We start from the raw sequence: 21,949 nt of genomic DNA, 5'->3' as shown, positions 1-21,949 counted from the left end.
CAGTTCCAGTGCCCGAGCCGGTGGTGCCAGTTCCAGTGCCCGAGCCGGTGGTGCCAGTTCCAGTGCCCGAGCCGGTGGTGCCAGTTCCAGTGCCCGAGCCGGTGGTGCCAGTTCCAGTGCCCGAGCCGGTGGTGCCAGTTCCAGTGCCCGAGCCGGTGGTGCCAGTTCCTGTGCCCGAGCCGGTGGTGCCAGTTCCTGTGCCCGAGCCGGTGGTGCCAGTTCCTGTGCCTGAGCCCTGGCCGCCCGAGGGGTCGTCTCCGCCGTGGCCGCCCGAGGGGTCGTCTCCGCCGTGGCCGCCCGAGGGGTCGTCTCCGCCCTGGCCGCCCGAGGGGTCGTCTCCGCCCTGGCCGCCCGAGGGGTCGTCTCCGCCCTGGCCGCCCGAGGGGTCTTCTCCGCCCTGGCCGCCCGAGGGGTCTTCTCCGCCCTGGCCGCCCGAGGGGTCTTCTCCGCCCTGGCCGCCCGAGGGGTCTTCTCCGCCCTGGCCGCCCGAGGGGTCTTCTCCGCCCTGGCCGCCCGAGGGGTCTTCTCCGCCCTGGCCGCCCGAGGGGTCTTCTCCGCCCTGGCCGCCCGAGGGGTCTTCTCCGCCCTGGCCGCCCGAGGGGTCTTCTCCGCCCTGGCCGCCCGATGGACTCTCTGTTCCGCCCTGGCCGCCCGATGGACTCTCTGTTCCGCCCTGGCCGTCCGATGGACTCTCTGTTCCGCCCTGGCCGTCCGATGGACTCTCGGCTCCACCCTGGCCTCCAGAACTGTTCATTTTCCCTGCCCCACCCTGGTCTGTCTCTTTTGTTCCCCCTGTCCCACCCTGGTCTGTCTTTCCTGTTCCCCCTGTCCCCCCCTGGTCTGTCTTTCCTGTTTCCCCTGTCCCACCCTGGTCTGTCTTTCCTGTTCCCCCTGTCCCGCCCTGGTCTGTCCCTCCCTGGTCTGTCCCTCCCGTCCCGCCCTGGTCTGTCCCTCCCGTCCCGCCCTGGTCTGTCCCTCCCGTCCCGCCCTGGTCTGTCCCTCCCGTCCCGCCCTGGTCTGTCCCTCCCGTTCCCCCTGTCCCGCCCCTCCCGTTCCCCCTGTCCCGCCCCTCCCGTTCCCCCTGTCCCGCCCCTCCCGTTCCCCCTGTCCCGCCCCTCCCGTTCCCCCTGTCCCGCCCCTCCCGTTCCCCCTGTCCCGCCCTGGTCTGTCCCTCCCGTCCCGCCCTGGTCTGTCCCTCCCGTCCCGCCCTGGTCTGTCCCTCCCGTCCCTTGTGGAGCGTCTGGTAGCCGCTCCTTAAGGAGGGGGTAATGTCACATGCCTGTCCTGTCTTGTGTAGCACATGTGGTGTTTGTGTTCCTGTCACTGTTTGACCCCACCCTCCTTGTTATCTCATTATTGGTTTCATTTGCCCCACCTGTTGTTCCTTATTACCTGCCTGATTTGTCCCTTTTATAAGTTCCTTTGTGTTTGCAGTCTGTGTCGGATCGTTGTCTTGTTTACGTCTCCCGCTTTCCCGTGAAACCCCGGTATGTTGCTTTGTAGTTGTATTTTTGGTTATTTCATGTTTTCCCCCTTGAGGGTTTTTGTTTCATTTCATGTTTCTTTTATTTAATAAATATTCTTTCTGCACTTGAGTCCTCTCCTTTAGTTTTTCTTTAGTTATACGTGACAGATATGAATGCTTGTTGTGAGATATAAACTCGCAATTGCAAGAACTAAAGTCAGAATTGTGAGATAAAAAGTACCTTTTTTATTTTTTATTCTGTGGCGGAAACAAGCTTCCATTGTTTGAAGCCATCAACATCGAGTGGAACAACACTGACTCTTCTTCCAGTAAAAAGCTATCTGCAAGTTGGAGAAAGATATTCTGTGCTGTTACTTTGTCTACAGTCTTTGTGCAATTCTTTCTAATCTCCTGGCCAGTGATTTGTGATTAAAATGATTAAGACCATTAAAAGACCACTAAATATTTTGACAGTTTTGGCTTGGCCCATTTTTTTTAATGGAGAATTGCCTGAACGAGCAGTAGATCAATCTGTTTAAAAATATATATATAATTACACAAGTATAATTAGGCAGGCTAGGTTTTAGATTCATCTGACTCCTAAATACAACCCGTCTGCATGTTAAAAGTGGCTTATGAAATTGTTTGATGTCTTTCTTGCCTTGACATATTTTCTATTGAAACTGGGTGGTTTGGGTGAGACTTGGGAATTGAACTTATGATTTGATGCAGCACAGCCATGAACCATTGTTGTGTCCCAAATTATACACTATATACACAATGTACTTAAACTACTCACTATGCACTCTACTGTCTAGTATATGACATTTAGATGGCATGTTTGTCATCCAGCATCTGAGTCTGATGGCTGCAACAGTTGTCCAAATGTGTCCGACATTCCACCTTTGTTTTTCCAGTTAAATAAGTGCACTTCTTAATGTTGAGTGCATACACACTTCCCAAACTATTTATACTACAAAATGGCATAAGTATGCCAATTGTTATGCACCTTATGATTTCATTCTTGCTTGTCAGCGGCAGATGTTAGGTGCAGGGACATTCTCAATTAGTGTAGTGCAAGATAAGTCATCAATATTTCTGGTTAATTTTCCCAAAAGTAAGGGATTGTAAATTCAAAAAATGTGTGTCTGCTAAAGGGTAGTTTCAACAACTTTTAGAATCCCAGTATCATATAGACGACCTCAAAGCTAACATGTATAAATAATATACACTTATTGACCAATTGATGATGGATTGTTGACCAATGTGATCCATCCTTACACAAATTTCTCTGTAATGATATCCTCATTTGTTTCTTCCCAACAGAACCCACTCCATTTCCAGATGGCCATGCAAAATCCTCAAACCCCTCAAGCAGATCTCATCTTCTCCCTGCTGTCCATGAATAACTGGTATGATGTCAGTTTGGTGATGTGTCAACAGATGAACATTTCAGACTTTGTCTTCTTGCTCCATAACAGCTCCAAATTTCATCTGGGCACAGTTCTCAAAATATCCACCAACAGCAGCTCCAAAAGTGACTTTCAAACGTCCCTTCAAGGTCAACTGGAGTCCATCAAAGACTCAACATCTACTATAGTGACCTTTGGATGTGACATCAGGGATATACGGAGAATCTTTACCACCATTGCAAAGTTTGGACTGATCCTTCCTGATTACCGCTGGATTATAGGAGACTCTCAAAACGTGGAGGAATTACGGACAGAGGGGCTACCCTTGGGTCTTCTTGCACATGGTCGTATGGGTGAGCCCTCACTGGATCATTATGTCCAGGATGCTTTGGAGCTGGTGGCGCGGGCGGTGGGAACAGCTGCCACTGTGTCTCCAGAGCTGGCACTGATTCCTGGCATCACAAACTGTATGGCAACACTTGAGACTAAAAATCTCACATCAGGAACCTTTCTGTCCAGGTATTGTTGATGTTGTATTTGTAATATTTGTGTTATTTAAATAGCATGACTGGCATGCCCCGAATACAAGGGCTGCACTCTTAACAAAAAAAGTAATTTTTTGCCTCTATGGTTCCATGCAGAACCTTTAACTGCCATGGGATCTTTCCATTTCACTAAAGGTTACCTATAGTGGAAAAATGCTCTTTAGATTATTAAATTCTTCTTTTAAGAACTAAACAAAATAGATATTTTCTTTGGGTAACCAAGAACTGTTCTTTGGGGAACCAAAAATTGCTCTTGTAGGCATCACTGTGAAAATAAAAAAAATAAGAGTGTACATTCTTTCGGCCAAATTCTTAGAGAACATCACATTTACAATGAGTAGAGAAGACAATCTCATAATGCATTGTGTCAGTTTCAAATGACTAAAATAGATTAGTTAAAGAAAATATTTAATATTTTTATGCTTATAAGAGTGTCACATCATTAGCTTAGCAACATGCTAATACTAAACTCCATTGGAAGTAAAGTTTCCTGCACTTAAAGGGTTAGTTCACCCAAAAATGAAAATTCTGTCAGTAATTACTCACCCTCATGTTGTTCCAACCATGTAAGTCTTTCGTTCATCTTCGGAACACAAATTAAGATATTTTTGATGAAATCTGACAGAATTCTGACTCTTCCATAGGCTTCCAGTGTGACCGAAACTCACCGGCCCAGAATAGTTATTAAAAACATCGTTAAAATAGTCCAAGTGACTCCAGTGGCTCAATCTTAAGTATATCAAGCGACGAGAATACTTTTTGTGCGCAAAAACAAACAAAAATACCGACTTTATTCCACTATTCAATTCCTTCTCTCTGGGCCTCGTAGTGTTTTTGCGTAGCGCGTCTGTGTTACACGTCACCACGTAGGCTCACAATTGGCCGAAGAAGGTCATGTGTGTGTTGCGTGATGACGTGCAACACAGACGCGCTACGCAAAAACACTACGAGGCCCAGAGAGAAGGAATTGAATAGTGGAATAAAGTCGGTATTTTTGTTTGTTTTTGCGCACAAAAAGTATTCTCGTCGCTTGATATACTTAAGATTGAGCCACTGGAGTCACTTGGACTATTTTAACGATGTTTTAATAACTATTCTGGGCCGGTGAGTTTCGGTCACACTGGAAGCCTATGGAAGAGTCAGAATTCTGTCAGATTTCATCAAAAATATCTTAATTTGTGTTCCGAAGATGAACGAAAGACTTACATGGTTGGAACAACATGACGGTGAGTAATTACTGACAGAATTTTCATTTTTGGGTGAACTAACCCTTTAAGGAGTACGAGATGTACGAGACACATAATTGCTGAGGAAGTAGTAATCCATAATTCCAAATCAGTCACTTATGAGGTTCAATTTCATTTCGAATGCTGTCTTAGAAGGCAGCAGAGAAAGTAGGAAGAGAGATACCCTCTCACTTTCCACCAACCTTTCAGAAAGGTTCGTTTTTACATGATGTAAAATTTGACCATTTTTGACAGACCAAATGAACCATGTCAGAATTCTGATAATCTGTGACTAGTGACTATACAGCACGTCTGCATATTCTATAAGGATTATCCCGTTCATCCACAGCCGAGGAGAGCTTTTTAAGACAGCATATCAAGAGTGTTTTCTCCAACACTGCACTGTCAGGAAACAACTTCACCAACTTCTAACCAAACTGCCTCAGGGCTTAAATTTCACATGCTCAGCACTCCTATCATTACTGATTTAACAGGGTTACCGTTAGCCACACCATTGCAGGAAAAAAAAACCTCTAAATCGAAGAGAGAAAAATACACAACAATACCGTTTCCCTAAATTGGAAGGTCAGTCAAGAAGGCTAAATAGTACAGTTTACTAATCTTACTGAATTTACTGAAGTTGCTAATCATTTGAGATGGTCAATCTGCAGATAAATGCTAATTTTAAAAATTACATTTTGAAGAAAAGTAGTAAGCCATGCTGTGATGCTTATGTTAAGAAAACGCAGCTAACTACATAGGAGCCATTTAAGGGGCAGTATCTTTTAAGCATTTCATATGATATAGTCAATTTTATATTTTGCAATTAGAGCAGTATTTATATGGCCCAAAATAAGGATCTCATTAAAACAAAAATGTGACAGAAACAGCAATGCATCGGGAAAGTGAAGTCAATGAAAGTCAGTAATGCCATTTTATATTTACTGCCCAAACTATAGATAATGTAGGGTCGGACTTAAATTATATCTATCAGGATTTAATTTGATTATAAAATATTGGGCTTCATTATTAGAAAGCAGCTATTTACTCTAAGGCCAGGTTTCACAGACAGGGCTTAGGGTGCTTTCACACTGTGCTCGTTCGCTGCGGTCCGAGCCCAAGCGTGATTGTTTCCAGTTTTTTTATTAATTTGGTGCTCTTACGCACAGCTGAGTGAACAACACAGGTTTACTGTGTGTGTGTGTGTGTGTGTGTGTGTGTGTGTGTGTGTGTGTGTGTGTGTGTGTGTGTGTGTGTGTGTGTGTGTGTGTGTGTGTGTGTGTGTGTGTGTGTGTGTGTGTGTGTGTCTGTGAGACGCATAAGGTGGTTTTCTGCTGCTTGCAAACAAACTCTTTTGAAGAGACAGTGGATTTCCATTAATTTGTTGTCCTGATTCCATGCGCTATGCACGAATACACTGCAGGCTCACTCTTGCTCGTATCCAGAGTAAATCATCATCACTATCATCCCTTACATGCGTTTTATTTAACTAAATACATCATAATCAGCCAAAACCTATGCGCAGGTCACTTTTCTTCCTGAACAAGTGCGCACCCGAGTCCGTGTTGCTTACACATTCACGTGAACCACAACACGGTTCGAGTGCAACCCAACTCAGACCACCTCCTCCAGGTAGTCTCGGGATCGGTACCCCAGTGCGCACCCGGGTCCAGATGACAGTGTTCACATTAGCGATTTTTCATGCGATCCGTGCCCCGTTCCCAACTAAACAGCCAGTGTGAAAGCACCCTGAGCCAAGACTAGGCCTTGGTTCATTTAGAATATTTAAGTAGCTTTTATAAACATGCCTTAGAAAAATACATTACTGGTGTGCATCTTGAGACAAAACAATGGCACTGACATATTTTAAGATATATCAGTGCAAGTTGGCTTAGGCCTTGTGTTTTGTGGTATTTTAAGTGTAAGTATCTTTCTTGGATGTATCATGCAAAATAAAGGCAACTACATACGCGTCCACACCAACACATGACAATGTTCTGTTTGTTGTAAGCACACACTGCTATGTCGTCTGCTGCTTTAAATCCTCGAGCTGTTTAAAGTTAAGAGGCTTTCACACCGGAGGATCCTTTTCATAGTTCCTAGAACTGCTGGTGGAAGTACCAGAATTTTTGGTGTATTCGCACCACAGGAACTAGGAACGATTTTAGTTCTAGAAACTCCTTTTGGAGGAACTAATTGACAGCACTAAACCAGCACTATAGGAACTACCAGTGACGTTAGTGTACACTGATTGGCCGAACGCACGCGAAAACACCAACACCCGTCATTTTTAAAAAAGCTATGTAAACACAGATTATATAGCTGTATATTTTTTTTATATAATATATATTGTTTGGGACCCAAGGACAAGATGTTTGAAAGAAGACCCGGAGTCAGAATTATAAATAATTGAAGAAAAGTTTTACTGAAGATAGTTTGCAGTTTCATCAGTAGAAGTCAGCTTCAAGACTCACACAGCAGTTCATAGGCCGCCCCGCTTACAGTTACAAAGATCACAGCAGTTATACCCTTCACCAAGGTCTAAGCTATGTCCTTGCTTCAGGTTGCAGTTTCTGATTGGCTAAGAAAAAGATAAACATAGTAATTTTCCACACATATACAGATAGACTGAAGCATATCTCCATCGATTATGCCGCTGACACTCGGACCCTGAACTTGGGATCGTCGTGACCTTCCAGCTGGCAGATTTGGGTTGCTGGCCGCCAGCATGTCCAGAACAACAACTCCAATAATACCAGTGGTTCCTTAACCTGTAACCAAGAAGACTAACACACACACACCGACACACAGCTTTTCCAAGGTTGGATTTAGCCAGGCTCTAACTATAAACAGGAGGGTCCTCTCAAAACATCAAGATAATGCGTTCTTTCTCTCAAGGAGAGCTACACTTTAGTCTAACTGGAAAGTAAGGCTTTAACAAAGAAATGGTCCCTTAAACTATTGGCTTCAGTGACCCCTATATGTTTTAATACGTTGGAGACCTTTCTCAAACACAAAACAAGTCCCTATTTCATTTCTGGAAGCCGGGATAAATAAGCAAGTACTGTTACTGCATTCAGATATCAAATACAGACATTAAAGAATACATGAAAAGAACATTTCAGTAATCACACTGGTAACTTCTATAACAAAGTAAAATCTCTAGAGAAGTCATTCAACTCATTTGATATTTAGAAGGAAGAAATATTGATTAATTAATACCTTGATTATAATCACTCATTACATACATTGAAGCAGCAGTGGTAGCCTACATTTACCGGAAAAAAAGTTTTTCATGACCATTAGCTGTAACATCAATCTGTCAATGAACTAACGTATACATCAGTAAACACATAGCGTTCGTACCTCAACACTCTACCCTGCCAGTACATACAAAGATAGATCAAAGTGACATTACGTTAACCAACCATTCAGAATGTCCTGTTCGAGCCTTAATTGACAAACTTTTTCGGGGCCGTCATCTTGTTCCGGGTCCGACTCCGGTTCAAATTGATGTGGTTGCACAGATGTTTCCTCAGAGACTCCCACTGCCATTCTTTCTCCAAAATATACCCTCAACTGTTGTCAAGGCAACACTTCACGCGTGTTGTGTCAAAACGCCCCACAGAACAGAGGGGCGGGGTGAGCAAAGCTCATTATCATTTAAAGACACATGCACTGAACCCTCTGGGGTCTGAGCTGTTTTCTGGGCCCTGGAGGTGTTCTGACATGCTCTGACATTTGTGCTTATTTCTGTTACTTGTGACATTTTCATGGCTAAAGTCTGATTACACTGTATTCAGCACAAACTCTGCTACAATAATATATCAGCAGCATGTATGTAAAAGTTTGTAGTTTTGAGATAATGACATTTATGCGTGGTTTGTGAAAATACAAAAAAAAAATCTCACTGAAATAAGGCCATAAAACCCATACTGATTATTTCTTCACAAGACTTTTGAAAATTGTATCATGTAGCCTAGAATATTTGCTCCAAAACGATGTGAAAATCGCCCTGACAGCTCATTCAGATAAGACAATATATTGATTTAAAATTTGTGTGACGTGTTTTGTGTGAGAACGCTCTATGCGGGAGGTGTGATCACGTCATTAATATGTAAGCTTTTCACACCTGAGAAAGACAAAGACCCTCCCCTAACGACCCTATTAGGAGCCATCAGGCCCTATCATTCTGAGCAACCTTGCACAAAGAATGAGGAGATTTAAAAAAGAATGGCTTTTTGATTGTTTGGATTTATTTACAACACAACATAATCCAAAGATACAAAACAAATGAAAAAAAAAAACACTTATTGAAAACGGTGATCCAAAGACAGATACCTTTGTGCCTTTCCTAAAAACATTGTACATACCTTTCCTTTCCAAGGTGTTTGATTTTCACTTTACCATGTTCATGTACAGAGACTCATGTGAATGTTGAAGTCAGCAGGACTCAGTGGCATCTGGGCCCTGAAAAAAAAAAAAAGTGGACATACTGATACAGTGCTATGCATAAGTAATTAAAATATAATTAAAATAGCCCCACATCATCACATAGCCTTCACCATACCTAGAGATTGGCATGGGGTACTTTCCATTAGATCATCTCTCAATGCAAATCAAACTAGCTATTAGGCTAAATGAAATAAAACCATGCCAATCTCTAGGTATGGTGAAGGCTATGTGATGATGTGGGGCTATTTTAATTCCAAAGGCCAAGGGAACTTGATCAGGATGCATAGTATCCTAAAAAAATAATAATAAAAAAATACTCAAAAATAAAAATCTGCCTGCCTCTATGGGAATTTAACATAGGGGTGTCCAAACTTATGCACCCTGTATTTTAAGGAAGAACATTTATTTATTTACGATACATTATTCATTCACAAAGAAAATTGGTGTCCTTAAAGGTTGGATTTTTCCTAATTTTTTAAATTAAGGCATTAAGTTCAATTTCCAAAAGATGATTTTTTATTCCTCTTTTTAGTCAACTTTAGTATGGGTGTCTAAACTTATGCATAGCACTGTATCAAGAGAAAGGCCTGCACGATTTTGGGAATAAATTTTAGATTTTTCTGGTTAAAATTGCTTTTTAAAATTCACAGAATACACACACACACACACAAATGTTTCCAACAATATATAGTATAATGAACACCAGGTTTGTTGTGCCTTGTAGGCATAGGCTATGCGCAGTGCTGCATAAAATAATAATAACAATAACCTATAGCAGCCTGTAAATCTTCCAAAAGATTTCAGTAACAACTAAGCTAGAGAAAAATATATTGATTATCATATGTTACTTCAAATTTTTCCATTCATTGTGATGATATGAAATGAGATAATAGTAAAAACATGAAGCCGTTTGGTGCGTTTTGCTTTTCAAACGCGATCGTGTTCCAAAATATGATACATTCAAACGCGATCATGATCCAAAATATGAAACATTATGGTTACCATATACATATCTACGTTTGAGCAGATATCCACAAACACAGTAACAGTAAACACGGGTCTAAATATTATAATATTCAACATATATCTAGCAACAGTTCAACTGCAATGTGAAATTTATGCAACATTATTACATGGCTCGGCTGAATTCCAATGTAGAATGCGGTCTGTTATTTCTTGATAACAGACCGCTGCGAAGTATAACAGACCGTTGCCATGAAAAACAGCGTGTTGCTATGGACGCGGAACGGACTATTTTCTTTGGCGGAAGCAATACAATCGTTTTTAAATCAATAAACTTCTTTTTAAATCAATAATTCGTGTCAAATTATTTATTTATTTTGTAGGTAGCCATGTAATAAGCGGGATAATGTATAGAGAGGCGGTCGTTATAGCGAATAACAACCCCGACAGGCTGAACAGGACCCCGACGCGAAGCGTCGATATGTGTGATATATACATATCTATGTTTGAGCAGATATCCACAAACACAGTAACAGTAAACACGGGTCTAAATATTATAATATTCAACATACATCTAGCAACAGTTCAACTGCAATGTGAAATTTATGCAACAATAACAAACTAATATGTAAGAATTTCTTACCTTACATCTTTCTTGTCTTCAAATCGCGTTCTTCTTCTTCTGAGGTAAATCCAATGTAAGCTCACGGCGTGTCTTTCAAACTCGACGAAAAGCAAAGACTTGTGAAGTTTTTTCGTGCTTAGTTTTTGAGGTAACGAGTGCGTTCGCGTTCCATGTGGAGATTTGCATGTGAATCTCTTTTGCGCGCGTGGGCGTGGTCAAATTAAAAATAATGAGGAAGCGTTTGAGAAGCTGGACATCTTGTTGGTTTTATACAAATTACTTAAACAGAGAATATTTGTTTTCAGTTTGAATCCGATCATTTAAAAGTACACACTTAAATGTTTATAAAGGTATATGGCTCATAAATGTGTGACAAGTATTCACTGAGTTTGGTTTCAGTTTATAGACGTGCTCAAGAAAAAAAAGTTCACCGCGACGGGGAGGCAGAAAGCACACCCTGTTTATTTTCTTCGCGTTTGTCGACCCCAGAGGGTTAAATGGCGTGCTGAAAACAGAGCTGTTTTTGACCAGGTAAAATTAGTGTTTTCTTACAATACTAATGAGAATTTTTAATTAGAGTATATTACAAACTTTTCATTTAGACCCTAAAGAATCATATTAACTTGTACAAAAATGGCATTATATGACCCCTTTAAATTCAGAGGATGAAATCCAGTGGGAACTGTAAAGTCGCGCGCAGTCCTACGTCACCGGACTATTTGCCTAATTATTCACGGTACTTTAGACCGCGGTGGAAACGCGGCTAACAACAGGTCTAGGGGAAAAAAAGTTCCTGGGACAAATTGTTCCGGGTAATATCGGTGGAAACGCAGCTTTAGACAGGACTGTTAGACAGATCGTAAACTAATGAATACAGAGAATGGGAGCGCTGTCAAATAAAGGTCTGCCGTGCAGTCAAAATAAAAGTTACAACAACAAGCTTGACTTAAGTCACTTAAGAGTTCCTACTGATGGTACTACGAATGCAACCAGGTTCCTAAGGAAACCATTAGTTCTCGGGGAACCACCCTGGTGGCTACTTCCAAGAACTAAGCTCATAGAACTACCCGATGCTACCCGAAAGCCCCTTTAGATGGATTCTGATTTTGCTGTCAAAGCTTTTATCGTTCCTCAACTGGGAAAAATGATTCTGAAAATGAGCAATATAATTTCTCTGTGTTGTTATAGTTGTGGTGTGGACTCTGCTATTCTCATATAAAATGATTATTAAAATGATACAGATATAGTTATAGCCCTTGGTGTGAACAGGCCTTTGGATCAGAGGCGTTTTGTCATAAAAGCAAATTAGTTTTATTTTGATTTGACGTTGTATTTGCTTTAGAATTAGACTGAATTGGATAAAATCTATTTTCTCTTGATTTTCAGATACATGGCCAACACGTTGTTTGACGGCCTGAGCGGCTACATCAGTGTTCAAGAGGAATCTACCATCATCTCTGAAAGCCATCACTTCATATGGAATCTACAGCATGACCCAATAGGCAAGCCCATGTGGACGCGTCTCGGCAACTGGAAGCAAGGCAAAGTGGTAATGGATTACGGTGTTTGGCCTAATAAGAGACAGTCTCTGCCAGGGGGAGACTGGCGGCATTCCTCACGTCTGCACTTGCGAGTCGTCACCCTGGTAGAACACCCGTTTGTCTTCACCCGAGATGTTGATGAAGAAGGTTTGTGCCCGGCTGGCCAGCTGTGCCTTGACCCCCAAACAAACGACACAGCCTTGCTGGAAAGTCTTTTTCAGGGTTTGCAAAGTGCCAATGACACCGTGCCCATGGAGTTTAAAAAATGTTGCTATGGCTATTGCATTGATCTTTTAGAGAAGCTGGCAGAGGACATGGGGTTTAAGTTTGACCTTTACATTGTGGGAGATGGGAAATACGGAGCTTACAAGAGCGGTCGCTGGTCGGGGCTGGTCGGGGACCTCATGAGCGGGGCTGCACATCTGGCTGTCACTTCCTTCAGCATCAACTCGGCACGCAGTCAGGTCATTGACTTCACCAGCCCGTTCTTCTCCACCAGCCTGGGAATCCTTGTCAGGACTATGGATACTGCTGCACCCATTGGCGCCTTCATGTGGCCTCTGCACTGGAGTATGTGGCTGGGAATATTTGTGTCTTTACATCTGACGGCCGTGTTCCTGACCTTGTACGAGTGGAAAAGCCCTTTCGGGATGACCCCAAGGGGGAGGAACAGGGAGCGTGTCTTTTCTTTCTCCTCTGCGCTAAACGTTTGCTACTCAATCTTATTCGGCAGGACTGCCGCCATTAAGCCGCCAAAGTGTTGGACCGGCAGATTCCTCATGAACCTCTGGGCCATTTTCTGTTTGTTCTGCCTATCAACGTACACAGCTAATCTCGCTGCTGTAATGGTTGGTGAGAAAACCTATGAGCAACTCTCAGGTATACATGATCCCAAGGTAAGAGTAACTTGTGTATTTCAAATGGTTAAGAGGTTAAAAATATACTTGCTGGTTGCTGAATATGGTCCTCTTGCTTTTCAAGCTCCACCATCCATCACAAGGTTTCCGCTTTGGAACTGTTCGGGAGAGCAGCGCTGAGGACTATGTGAAAAAAAGCTTTCCAGAGATGCATGAATACATGAGACGATACAATGTCCCTACAACCCCTGATGGAATAGATCATCTTAAGTAAGTCGTAATCGTTATTGCAGAGTGGCATCGACCACTGAAGCAGCACTAATTCACTGGATGCCCTCTACCATGTCCTTCTTTAGATGGCTTTTCCTTCTTGCTATGTTGTACAAATCCATGTGGTTTCACCGGACAAGACTAGGAATGAATAGACTTGTTTGACTGATGTTTGAACTGTGAAAAAACGCATATCCCTACTCGTATTCCTGAATATATAGTTGTAAGTCTAAGATATAAGTCTATATTGTATAAGGAAGAATGTATATTTATAAATCCTAAATATATAAATGCATATGTCTACTTATGGCCTGAATTTTAGCACAGGATTGTAAATATTGCTCATACTTTTACTCATTCCAACAAGTTCCAAGCTTATAATGTGCTAAATTTCTTATTAGCATGCAGGTTAAATGAGTAAAGTAATTTATCCAGATGAACAGATTGAATCAATAATTGAAAAATCTTGCTGTCAGACTGTAACTCCACAAACAGCATGAATGAATGCACCCGAGTGCAAACGCGTCTTCCCTCTCTTTCATGCGTAATGAGCTGTGTGTAAAGCATGTTCTCGCATATTAGGGTGCTTAAGAAAAAGGATCTACCACCCACAGTTGATTTTGATATCCTAGGTATTAATTGTGACTTTTTATCCCACAATACTGATTCTGATATTAACTGGCAATTGTGAGTGATAAAGTCCAAATTGCGAGATGAAAACTTTTTGCATTTGTGAGAAGTCACAATTATTATTATTTTTGATTGATTGATTGATTTACCTAGGATAACAAAATAACTTTTCTTAATTAGCAATTAACTGCTATAGTAAATAATTATTTGCAGGAATTTAGCACATTATAAGCACATCTATCTATCTATCTATCTATCTATCTATCTATCTATCTATCTATCTATCTATCTATCTATCTATCTATCTATCTATCTATCTATCTATCTATCTATCTATCTATCTATCTATCTATCGTCTGTTTGTCTATCTATCTATCTATCTATCTATCTATCTATCTATCTATCTATCTATCTATCTATCTATCTATCTATCTATCTGTCTGTCTGTCTGTCTATCTATTTATCTATCTATCTGTCTATCTGTCTGTCTATCTATTTATCTATCTATCTGTCTATCTGTCTGTCTATCTATATGTCTGTCTATATCTATCTATCTGTCTATATCTATGTATCTATCTGTCTATTGTCTGTCTGTCTATTTTCAATCTATCGTCTGTGTCTATCTCTCTCTCATTATGTCTATCTATCTATCTATCTATCTATCTATCTATCTATCTATCTATCTATCTATCTATCTATCTATCTATCTATCTATCTATCTATCTATCTATCTATCTATCTATCTATCTATCTAGCCGTCCAGCCGTTATAGCTATATATTCAAAGAAAACATGTTTTATTTGTTGATACTTTCTCTATACATACACAATCCTATTTTGTTGTTGTCATTGTTTTTTTAGAAGTTATGGCCAACAAGTTGTACAATTGGGCTTTTTACAGTTTTTCTCCATTGGTTTGGCTCATTTCTTGAAACAGAAATGACATTCTCAAAACAACATGGACAAACCTCCAAACCACTTGGCAATTCGCCTTTGGCTAAGCCACACCCTAGAATGTAGATTGACCAATCACAGCGCAGCCAAGAACGAACTCCGACAGAGGTCCGACACTTTTTCACAGCGCTCCATTGACTTTAACGCAGGCCTCTCATATTTTTGGTCTCGGCAGGCTATTACCGTCGTAGTTTTATCAAAAATATGGTTAAATGTTGTGCCTGGGGCATTTGTAACACAGATACGCGTTTCCCAGAGAGGTTGGAGGGGGGTGTCCGTTTTTTTCCCTTCCCAAAACTGAAGTCAAATCCTGACAAGTGTCGTCTTTGGATTAAACTGTGTGTGTGGACGTCCTCACAGTCAGCTAAACCCCTCAAGGATCAACAAGCGCACTTTTGTGTGCTCTAAGGTAAATTTTGCTTTTAACTATACTAGTTAAACAGTTTTAGGTTATGATTTCGGTTCTCTACCTAATTAATGAAGAATCAAGGTCCTAGTAGCAAGCAAGCTTAGCGATAGTTTAGTTATCACGTAAGTTAAGTAAGGATTGTATGTTTTAACTAGCGGCTGGATGTTAGCTAACTTTGTTATTCAAGATACAAACACATAACGTTAACGTTATCCTATCTTGAATAACAACGTATCTTGAATAACAAAGTTAGCTAAAACAAACAGCTTAAAACTGTCTAACTAGTATAACTTCACAGTAAGGTTAAAAGCAAAATTTACCTTAGAGCACACACAAGTGTGCTTGTTGATCCTTGAGGGGTTTAGCTGACTGTGAGGACGTCCACACACACAGTTTAATCCAAAGACGACACTTGTCAGGATTTGACTTCGGTTTTGGGAAGGGAACAAAACGGACACCCCCCTCCAACCTCTCTGGGAAACGCGTATCTGTGTTACAAATGCCCCAGGCACAACGTTTAACCATATTTTTGATAAAACTACGACGGTAATAGCCTGCCGAGACCAAAAATATGAGACGCCTGCGTTAAAGTCAATGGAGCGCTGTGAGAAAGTGTCGGACCTCTGTCGGAGTTCGTTCTTGGCTGCGCTGTGATTGGTCAATCTACATTCTAGGGTGTGGCTTAGCCAAAGGCGAATTGTTCACAACAGAATTGAATTTCTCATTCATTTCATCAAATTGCAAATGTCTAAGTACATGTCTCAATGTCTCAGTACATCTTTGCAAATGATTAAGTACAGGTAGCCTACATTTAGCACAATTTCCAAGTGAATAGATCTTGTTGATCTAAACTGATTGTTGATTCTCAGTCTAATGGTTGTTCGCTCCAAAACGTGTCAGCGTCATTTCATTGTGTAAGTCATCACATGCACAATAGTCTGTTCAATTGTCAAAATTAGTCAAGAACATATATATATACCATATAATATTATGAAGATATTATGATTTTTTATTATGATTATTATTATGATTTTTTTTTTTTTTGCTTTTATTTGATTGTATCTACTCTGTTGTTCTGCTGTTCTATGTTGTTTGGACATGATCCTGAGGACCCCCATGAAAACGAGATGTTTCATCTCATGGGGTTGATCCTCTAATAAATGTTCATAAATAAATTAATTAATTAATTAATTAATAAATAAATTATTGGCCACCGGGCCACGGTGGATGTCCCAGGCCAGCGAGGGGGCAATATAACTATGTGTGCTGCCATATCTGAGAATGGTGTGGAGTCTGAAATCCTGAAATCCTGAAATCCCCACTCACATCCCCAGTCTTGGCCCATACTATACACAGAAGCTCTTCATCTTCTTGGACCGCATTTTGATTTGATCCCTGAAAATGAGAGAGGTCTCGTAGGGCCTCACCTACCACAATATGTCATTGTATGGGACAATGTGAATTTCCACCGTGGCCCGCTCATCAGGGCCTGGTTCACTATTCATCCAAGGATGGTCATGGTGTTCCTACCACCTTACTCTCCTTTCTTCAATCCTATTGAGGAGTATTTGTCCGCTTGGAGGTGGAGAGTGTATGAGCATCGGGCTCAAGATCAGAGGTCCCTGCTCCATTCAATGGACGCTGCGTGTGAGGATATTACAGGAGATCAGTGTAGGGGATGGTTGCGACATGCACGCCGTTTCTTCCCTCGTTGCATCGCAAGGGAGAATATACGCTGTGATGTGGACGAGAATCTGTGGCCAGACAGACAGCAGCGTGTGGATGAGGAGGGTGAGGACGGTGGCCGGTGAAGAATTGTTAGTTGTAAAACTCCAGCTTTATTTACAGCACTGTAGCCTGCATAAAATTTTCATTGTTTTTTGTTTGTGTGTTTATATTACAGTATATTATGCTGTATACATTTTCTTTTTACTCTGATGTATGGAAGTTACTTTATGTGTGTGAATGATACAATTTCCTTGGCAGTATGAGTGCAATGTGTGATGTCAAACCTTGGAGGCTACTCTTATCCTAAAATCCTATTTCTTTTTTTTTTTCAGTTTTATACACAATTGTATTCTGTTAGCTAGACAAAAAACAGTACAGTAACCACTGTCAATGAAGGACTGGGCTAAGACTGAAAGGTGGACATGAGGGATATTTTAATGGTCCTCTGCCATTGTGACAAAACATCTAAACATTTTGACATGCAGTGCTTACACAATGCCAAAGGGACGAAGCATTTTGGGGGCACTGACTGTTTAAATGAGAAGGAAATTTAGTTTTGACACGAGTAAACTGTTTTGGGTGAGGTATGAACTTTCGCAGGTGAACCATGGTGTTGTGCCGAACCATCCACGTTATTTTGGCAAAAGCACCAAGAGTGTTGAGAACGTCCGGTCTGTTTCAAGAAATGAGCCAAAGCAATTGAGAAGGATCTTTGCCATTTTCGTGGCACTGACTCTTTATATGGGAAACAGATTTAGTTTTGAAGCATGAGTGAACAGTTTTGGGAGAGATATGAGCTTTTGCAAGTGAGCTATAGTGTTGTGCTGAACTGTAAGACTGTTTTGCCAAATGATCTTAGAGTTTTGAGAATGTAATTTCTGTTTCAAGAAATGAGCTAAACCAATGGAGAAAAACTGTAATACATGTGCATTTAATTGTAGGAATGACCAAAGCAAATAAGTCAATGGCAAGAGTTTTCAGACGTCACATAAGTGTTCGACAGGCCACACTTAACTCAATTTTAAAGAAGTTTTCCTCCTTTCGTATCCTCTGTTGCAAGTCTGAAACTTCTCTCTTGAGTTTCCACAACCTTCAGGATATGATTTGATGCAGCCCTCAAATCAGACCACATACTCCAAAATATTGCCACAGTGTATAATTCCTTCAAGCAGGGCAGAATGAATAGATTTCAGGAGAAGTAGATGAAATTTGCAACATTTCCCTAAGAAGGTTAGCAAGGTCTCTCCTTTTCAATCAATCCAACACGTGTTTTTGCAAGATAACATTTTGAATTGCATAGGATAAACAAGGATGCAACTGCTAGTAGTAAAGTCAGGTTATAGACTTTATATGTTCCCTTCTATGAGGATGAATAGGTAGTTGGTTCTAGTAGTTTTAATTCATTGTGAGGACTTCAGGACTAATAGACTGATTCAACGATCAAAAGTTCAGATTGTGACTACATGATATTGTACATCCAAAAAAAACAAAAACAAAAAAAAAAAAAACCTGAATGCAGCAAATATTGTCTGTGTGTCACTGTATAATAGCAAACTGTTTAATACTATTCCAGGGATGATCCCCAAAAGCTGGATGCTTTTATAATGGACAAAGCTCTTTTAGACTATGAAGTGTCTATTGATGCAGACTGCAAAATGCTGACAGTGGGAAAGCCATTTGCAATTGAAGGCAAGTAAATTAACGTTTCTTACTCGCTTGGTATTTGTTTATGTGTTACAGAGTAAATGAACTATTGTGCACATGCTGCTCTAATAGCTAATATAATAATAATAATAATAATAATAAATAAATAAAACATTGTCCTTCTGTTCACAGGCTATGGCATTGGGCTCAAACAGAACTCTCCTCTGACTTCAAATATCTCTGAGTTGGTCAGTCAGTACAAATCTGATGGATTTATGGACACGCTACATGATAAGTGGTACAAGGTGGTACCCTGTGGTAAAAGAAGCTTTGCAGTCACAGAGGTAAGTCATGATACAAACTGAAAATCAGAAATGCATTCAGTTTGATGTTCACTCAATAAAGCTGTTAAAATAAAGGATTGATATTTTATTGATATTGATACTTATGGAAGGGCCTGTCTTTTTTAGGACTGCAACTAAAAAACCTAAATCAACTAAATCATTTTTCTGACATTTGTTTATGAGTGTGTGTGCATGTGTGTGTGTGTGTGTGTGTGTGTGTGTGTGTGTGTGTGTGTGTGTGTGTGTGTGTGTGTTAGTGTTTGAAAGAAGTCTCTAATGCTCATCCAGGCTGCATTTATTTGATCAGATATACAGTAAAACAGTAATATTGTGAAATATTATTACAATTTAAAATACCTGTTTTCTATTTGAATATATTCATTGCCTTATATTCTTCAAATGTGCATACTTTTTTCAGGATTCTTTGATATAAATAAAGTTTAAAAGATCCTTATTTTTTTTAAATATATATTTTTGTAAGATTATAAAAGTCTTTACTGTCACTTGTCAATTTAATGCGTCCTTGGTGAATAAAGGTATTAAAATTATTTCAAAAGAAAAACAACTTGTGGTACAAGTAGGATTAAATACAGCTACTTTTAAAACTTACATTTAACAACCAACAGCATTTTATCCTACTGAAACATTTCAGATCTCACTTTCGTTATGATTTACTCACCCTCATAATCATGCGTTATTTTCTTTCTTCAATCAGAAATGTATCGTTCGCTCAATTTAGTTTAAGGGATTTCAGAGATTGGCTGGAGAGGAACATTTTCAGAGAATAATGGCAATGATTTGTTCCTCACACACAAGACTTGGAATATAGCACACAAGTCATTTAAACTACTTTTATGATGCTATAATTTGGTGTGTGTGTGTGTGTGTGTGTGTGTGTGTGTGTGTGTGTGTGTGTGTGTGTGTGTGTGTGTGTGTGTGTGTTTGTTTGCCAATAAAAATGCCTGGCTACTTAAGTTGTGCAGAAATCTCCTTTTGTGTTTTGCTAAATAATAAGGGGTTCTTTGTGAGGGTGACTAAATGCTTAAGTTCATTCATGGGTGAACTATTCCTCTTTTCTAACCTTGACTTTCCGTTGTCATTCCCAGACTTTACAGATGGGGATAAAGCACTTCTCAGGGTTATTTGTCATGCTATGCATTGGAGTGGCCCTGTCTCTCCTCACCACACTGGGTGAACACATTGTCCATCGCTGGCTGATACCCAGAATACCGGAGTCGTCACATTATAAGTACTGGCTCCACACCAGTCAAGTATGTGCATTTGTAGAGTTATAGGCTGGTTTTATTAAACATAATTACATGTAAATTTGGTGACACGTTGTAGCAGTAAGGGAATGATGTTCCTCATTTATTCACTTTGAAATTCTCAGCACTTCTTCCCTGAATAATACTTAATTTAATTGTTTTTCAGAGATTACATCGAGCAATTAACCCGACTTTCAAAGAAGACAAATTACAGACTGTTGCAAAACCGGAGAAAAGGTAAACTGCTTTTAAATACTGTCTAGCATTCAAGCAACATTGAATTCAAGTCCTGAAGTAGTGTCATTCTCGGATAATTGTGCTACTTTCAATTTAAGTAAACATTTTCTATTCAGCTTTATCAGCTTTATTTCTATTAACAAACAAGTTTTTTCATAGTTTTAGTTAACTCTGCAATCGATATGATATTCTTTCTTCCAGGACACAAAGAGAAATTTTGAAGAATGTTCTTGTTCGTCTTTTTCTTGTAATTACAATAAATAGGAGCTTTCACACTTTTTTGTGTGCTACAATATTAGTATAAGTCTTTTGAAGGCATTATTTGTTGTTCTGATTTTTATTAGACCAATTTTGTGAAACAGATCAGGCAGTTCATTAAAAGATTTGACCCACAAGAACAATTCATTCATGATTTCTGCATTTCTCATGAACACGACAAGGAAAGCCAGGTTAGATTTGAAGATTTTCATTGACAGTTTCTCACCCAAAGATATAATATTCCTTCAGAACACTTAAAATAGCACACAAGTAAAAAATAAATTCATTTTATTGCATATGCATGGAAAAGTGCAACCCTTCTTTCAAAAATTCTCTTTTTGTGTTGTACGGAAGAAAGTCATATGGATTTGGAATGACATAAGTTTGAGTAAATGAATACAACTATTACTTTGCATAACATGCTTCCTAAAATGTGTATTAATATACTGATATTGTGATATCATTCTTGTCCTGACTAAGCTGCAATGTTGGAAACAACCAACAAATGCCATGGAACTCTTTGGGAACTTCCAACAGCAACAGGCAAAAACTGTCCAACCAAGAGGGACAACAAAATGACCTGGAATGTTCACATTGTAAAGAACTGCTGTCCCCACAGGAGAAGAGACAGCTTCCATTACAGGCCACATCTAACGGAAGAACCGACTTGCTGGGCCTTGCCCAGAACCCAATAGTACAGGAATTGACAGATCTGGAAACACAAATCCAGCTTATCAAAAAGCAACTGCAGCTTGCCATGAAGAAGAAAAAAGATCTGGAGCAGTATCAGAAGACAGAGACTTCGACCGAGTCCTAGACTTGTGGGAAATATGGCTGGAGTTTTATTGGTTACATTGTTCAAAGGCTTGGGCCTACTGGGTGATTATTTCAATTTGCGGCTCCTAAGGGAAGCAAGACTTTCTCAACACATTCTCTGAAGTCCTTTTTTATTTCGTTTTTTTTATTATTATTTTTTATTCCTCATTGAACAGAACCTGAAAAAGGGACAGAGGAAGTCAAATTGGATATAAGCAGTGTGTATTTCTGTATTCCCAGAAGTTAAATTCTGAGGATACCTTGTTTTTATGTGGGGACGAGAAAAAGACAGTGCATAACTGCCTA

The 21,949-nt window shown here is 40.2% G+C and overlaps 1 protein-coding gene across 1 annotated transcript in view; it reads left to right on the top strand.

Moving 5' to 3' along the window:
• The window catches only part of grin3a (glutamate receptor, ionotropic, N-methyl-D-aspartate 3A), a gene marked incomplete at both ends in the record, with an annotated part of 29,097 nt that extends 7,453 nt beyond the window's left edge, over nucleotides 1-21,644 (top strand). The window contains 8 exons of the mRNA XM_081355313.1: nucleotides 2,792-3,396; nucleotides 12,078-13,128; nucleotides 13,214-13,359; nucleotides 18,653-18,768; nucleotides 18,916-19,067; nucleotides 20,174-20,338; nucleotides 20,499-20,569; nucleotides 21,308-21,644. Of these exons, the coding sequence (XP_081211439.1) occupies nucleotides 2,792-3,396; nucleotides 12,078-13,128; nucleotides 13,214-13,359; nucleotides 18,653-18,768; nucleotides 18,916-19,067; nucleotides 20,174-20,338; nucleotides 20,499-20,569; nucleotides 21,308-21,644 (2,643 nt within the window). The remainder of the gene's footprint in view (nucleotides 1-2,791; nucleotides 3,397-12,077; nucleotides 13,129-13,213; nucleotides 13,360-18,652; nucleotides 18,769-18,915; nucleotides 19,068-20,173; nucleotides 20,339-20,498; nucleotides 20,570-21,307) is intronic.
• Between the last annotated feature and the right edge of the window lie 305 nt (nucleotides 21,645-21,949).

Source organism: Scardinius erythrophthalmus (assembly GCF_964197995.2).
Source record: "Scardinius erythrophthalmus genome assembly, chromosome: 23".
NCBI lineage: Eukaryota > Metazoa > Chordata > Actinopteri > Cypriniformes > Leuciscidae > Scardinius > Scardinius erythrophthalmus.
The sequence above is the reverse complement of the archived record's forward strand: the minus strand, read 5'-3'. Positions and strand labels throughout refer to the sequence as shown.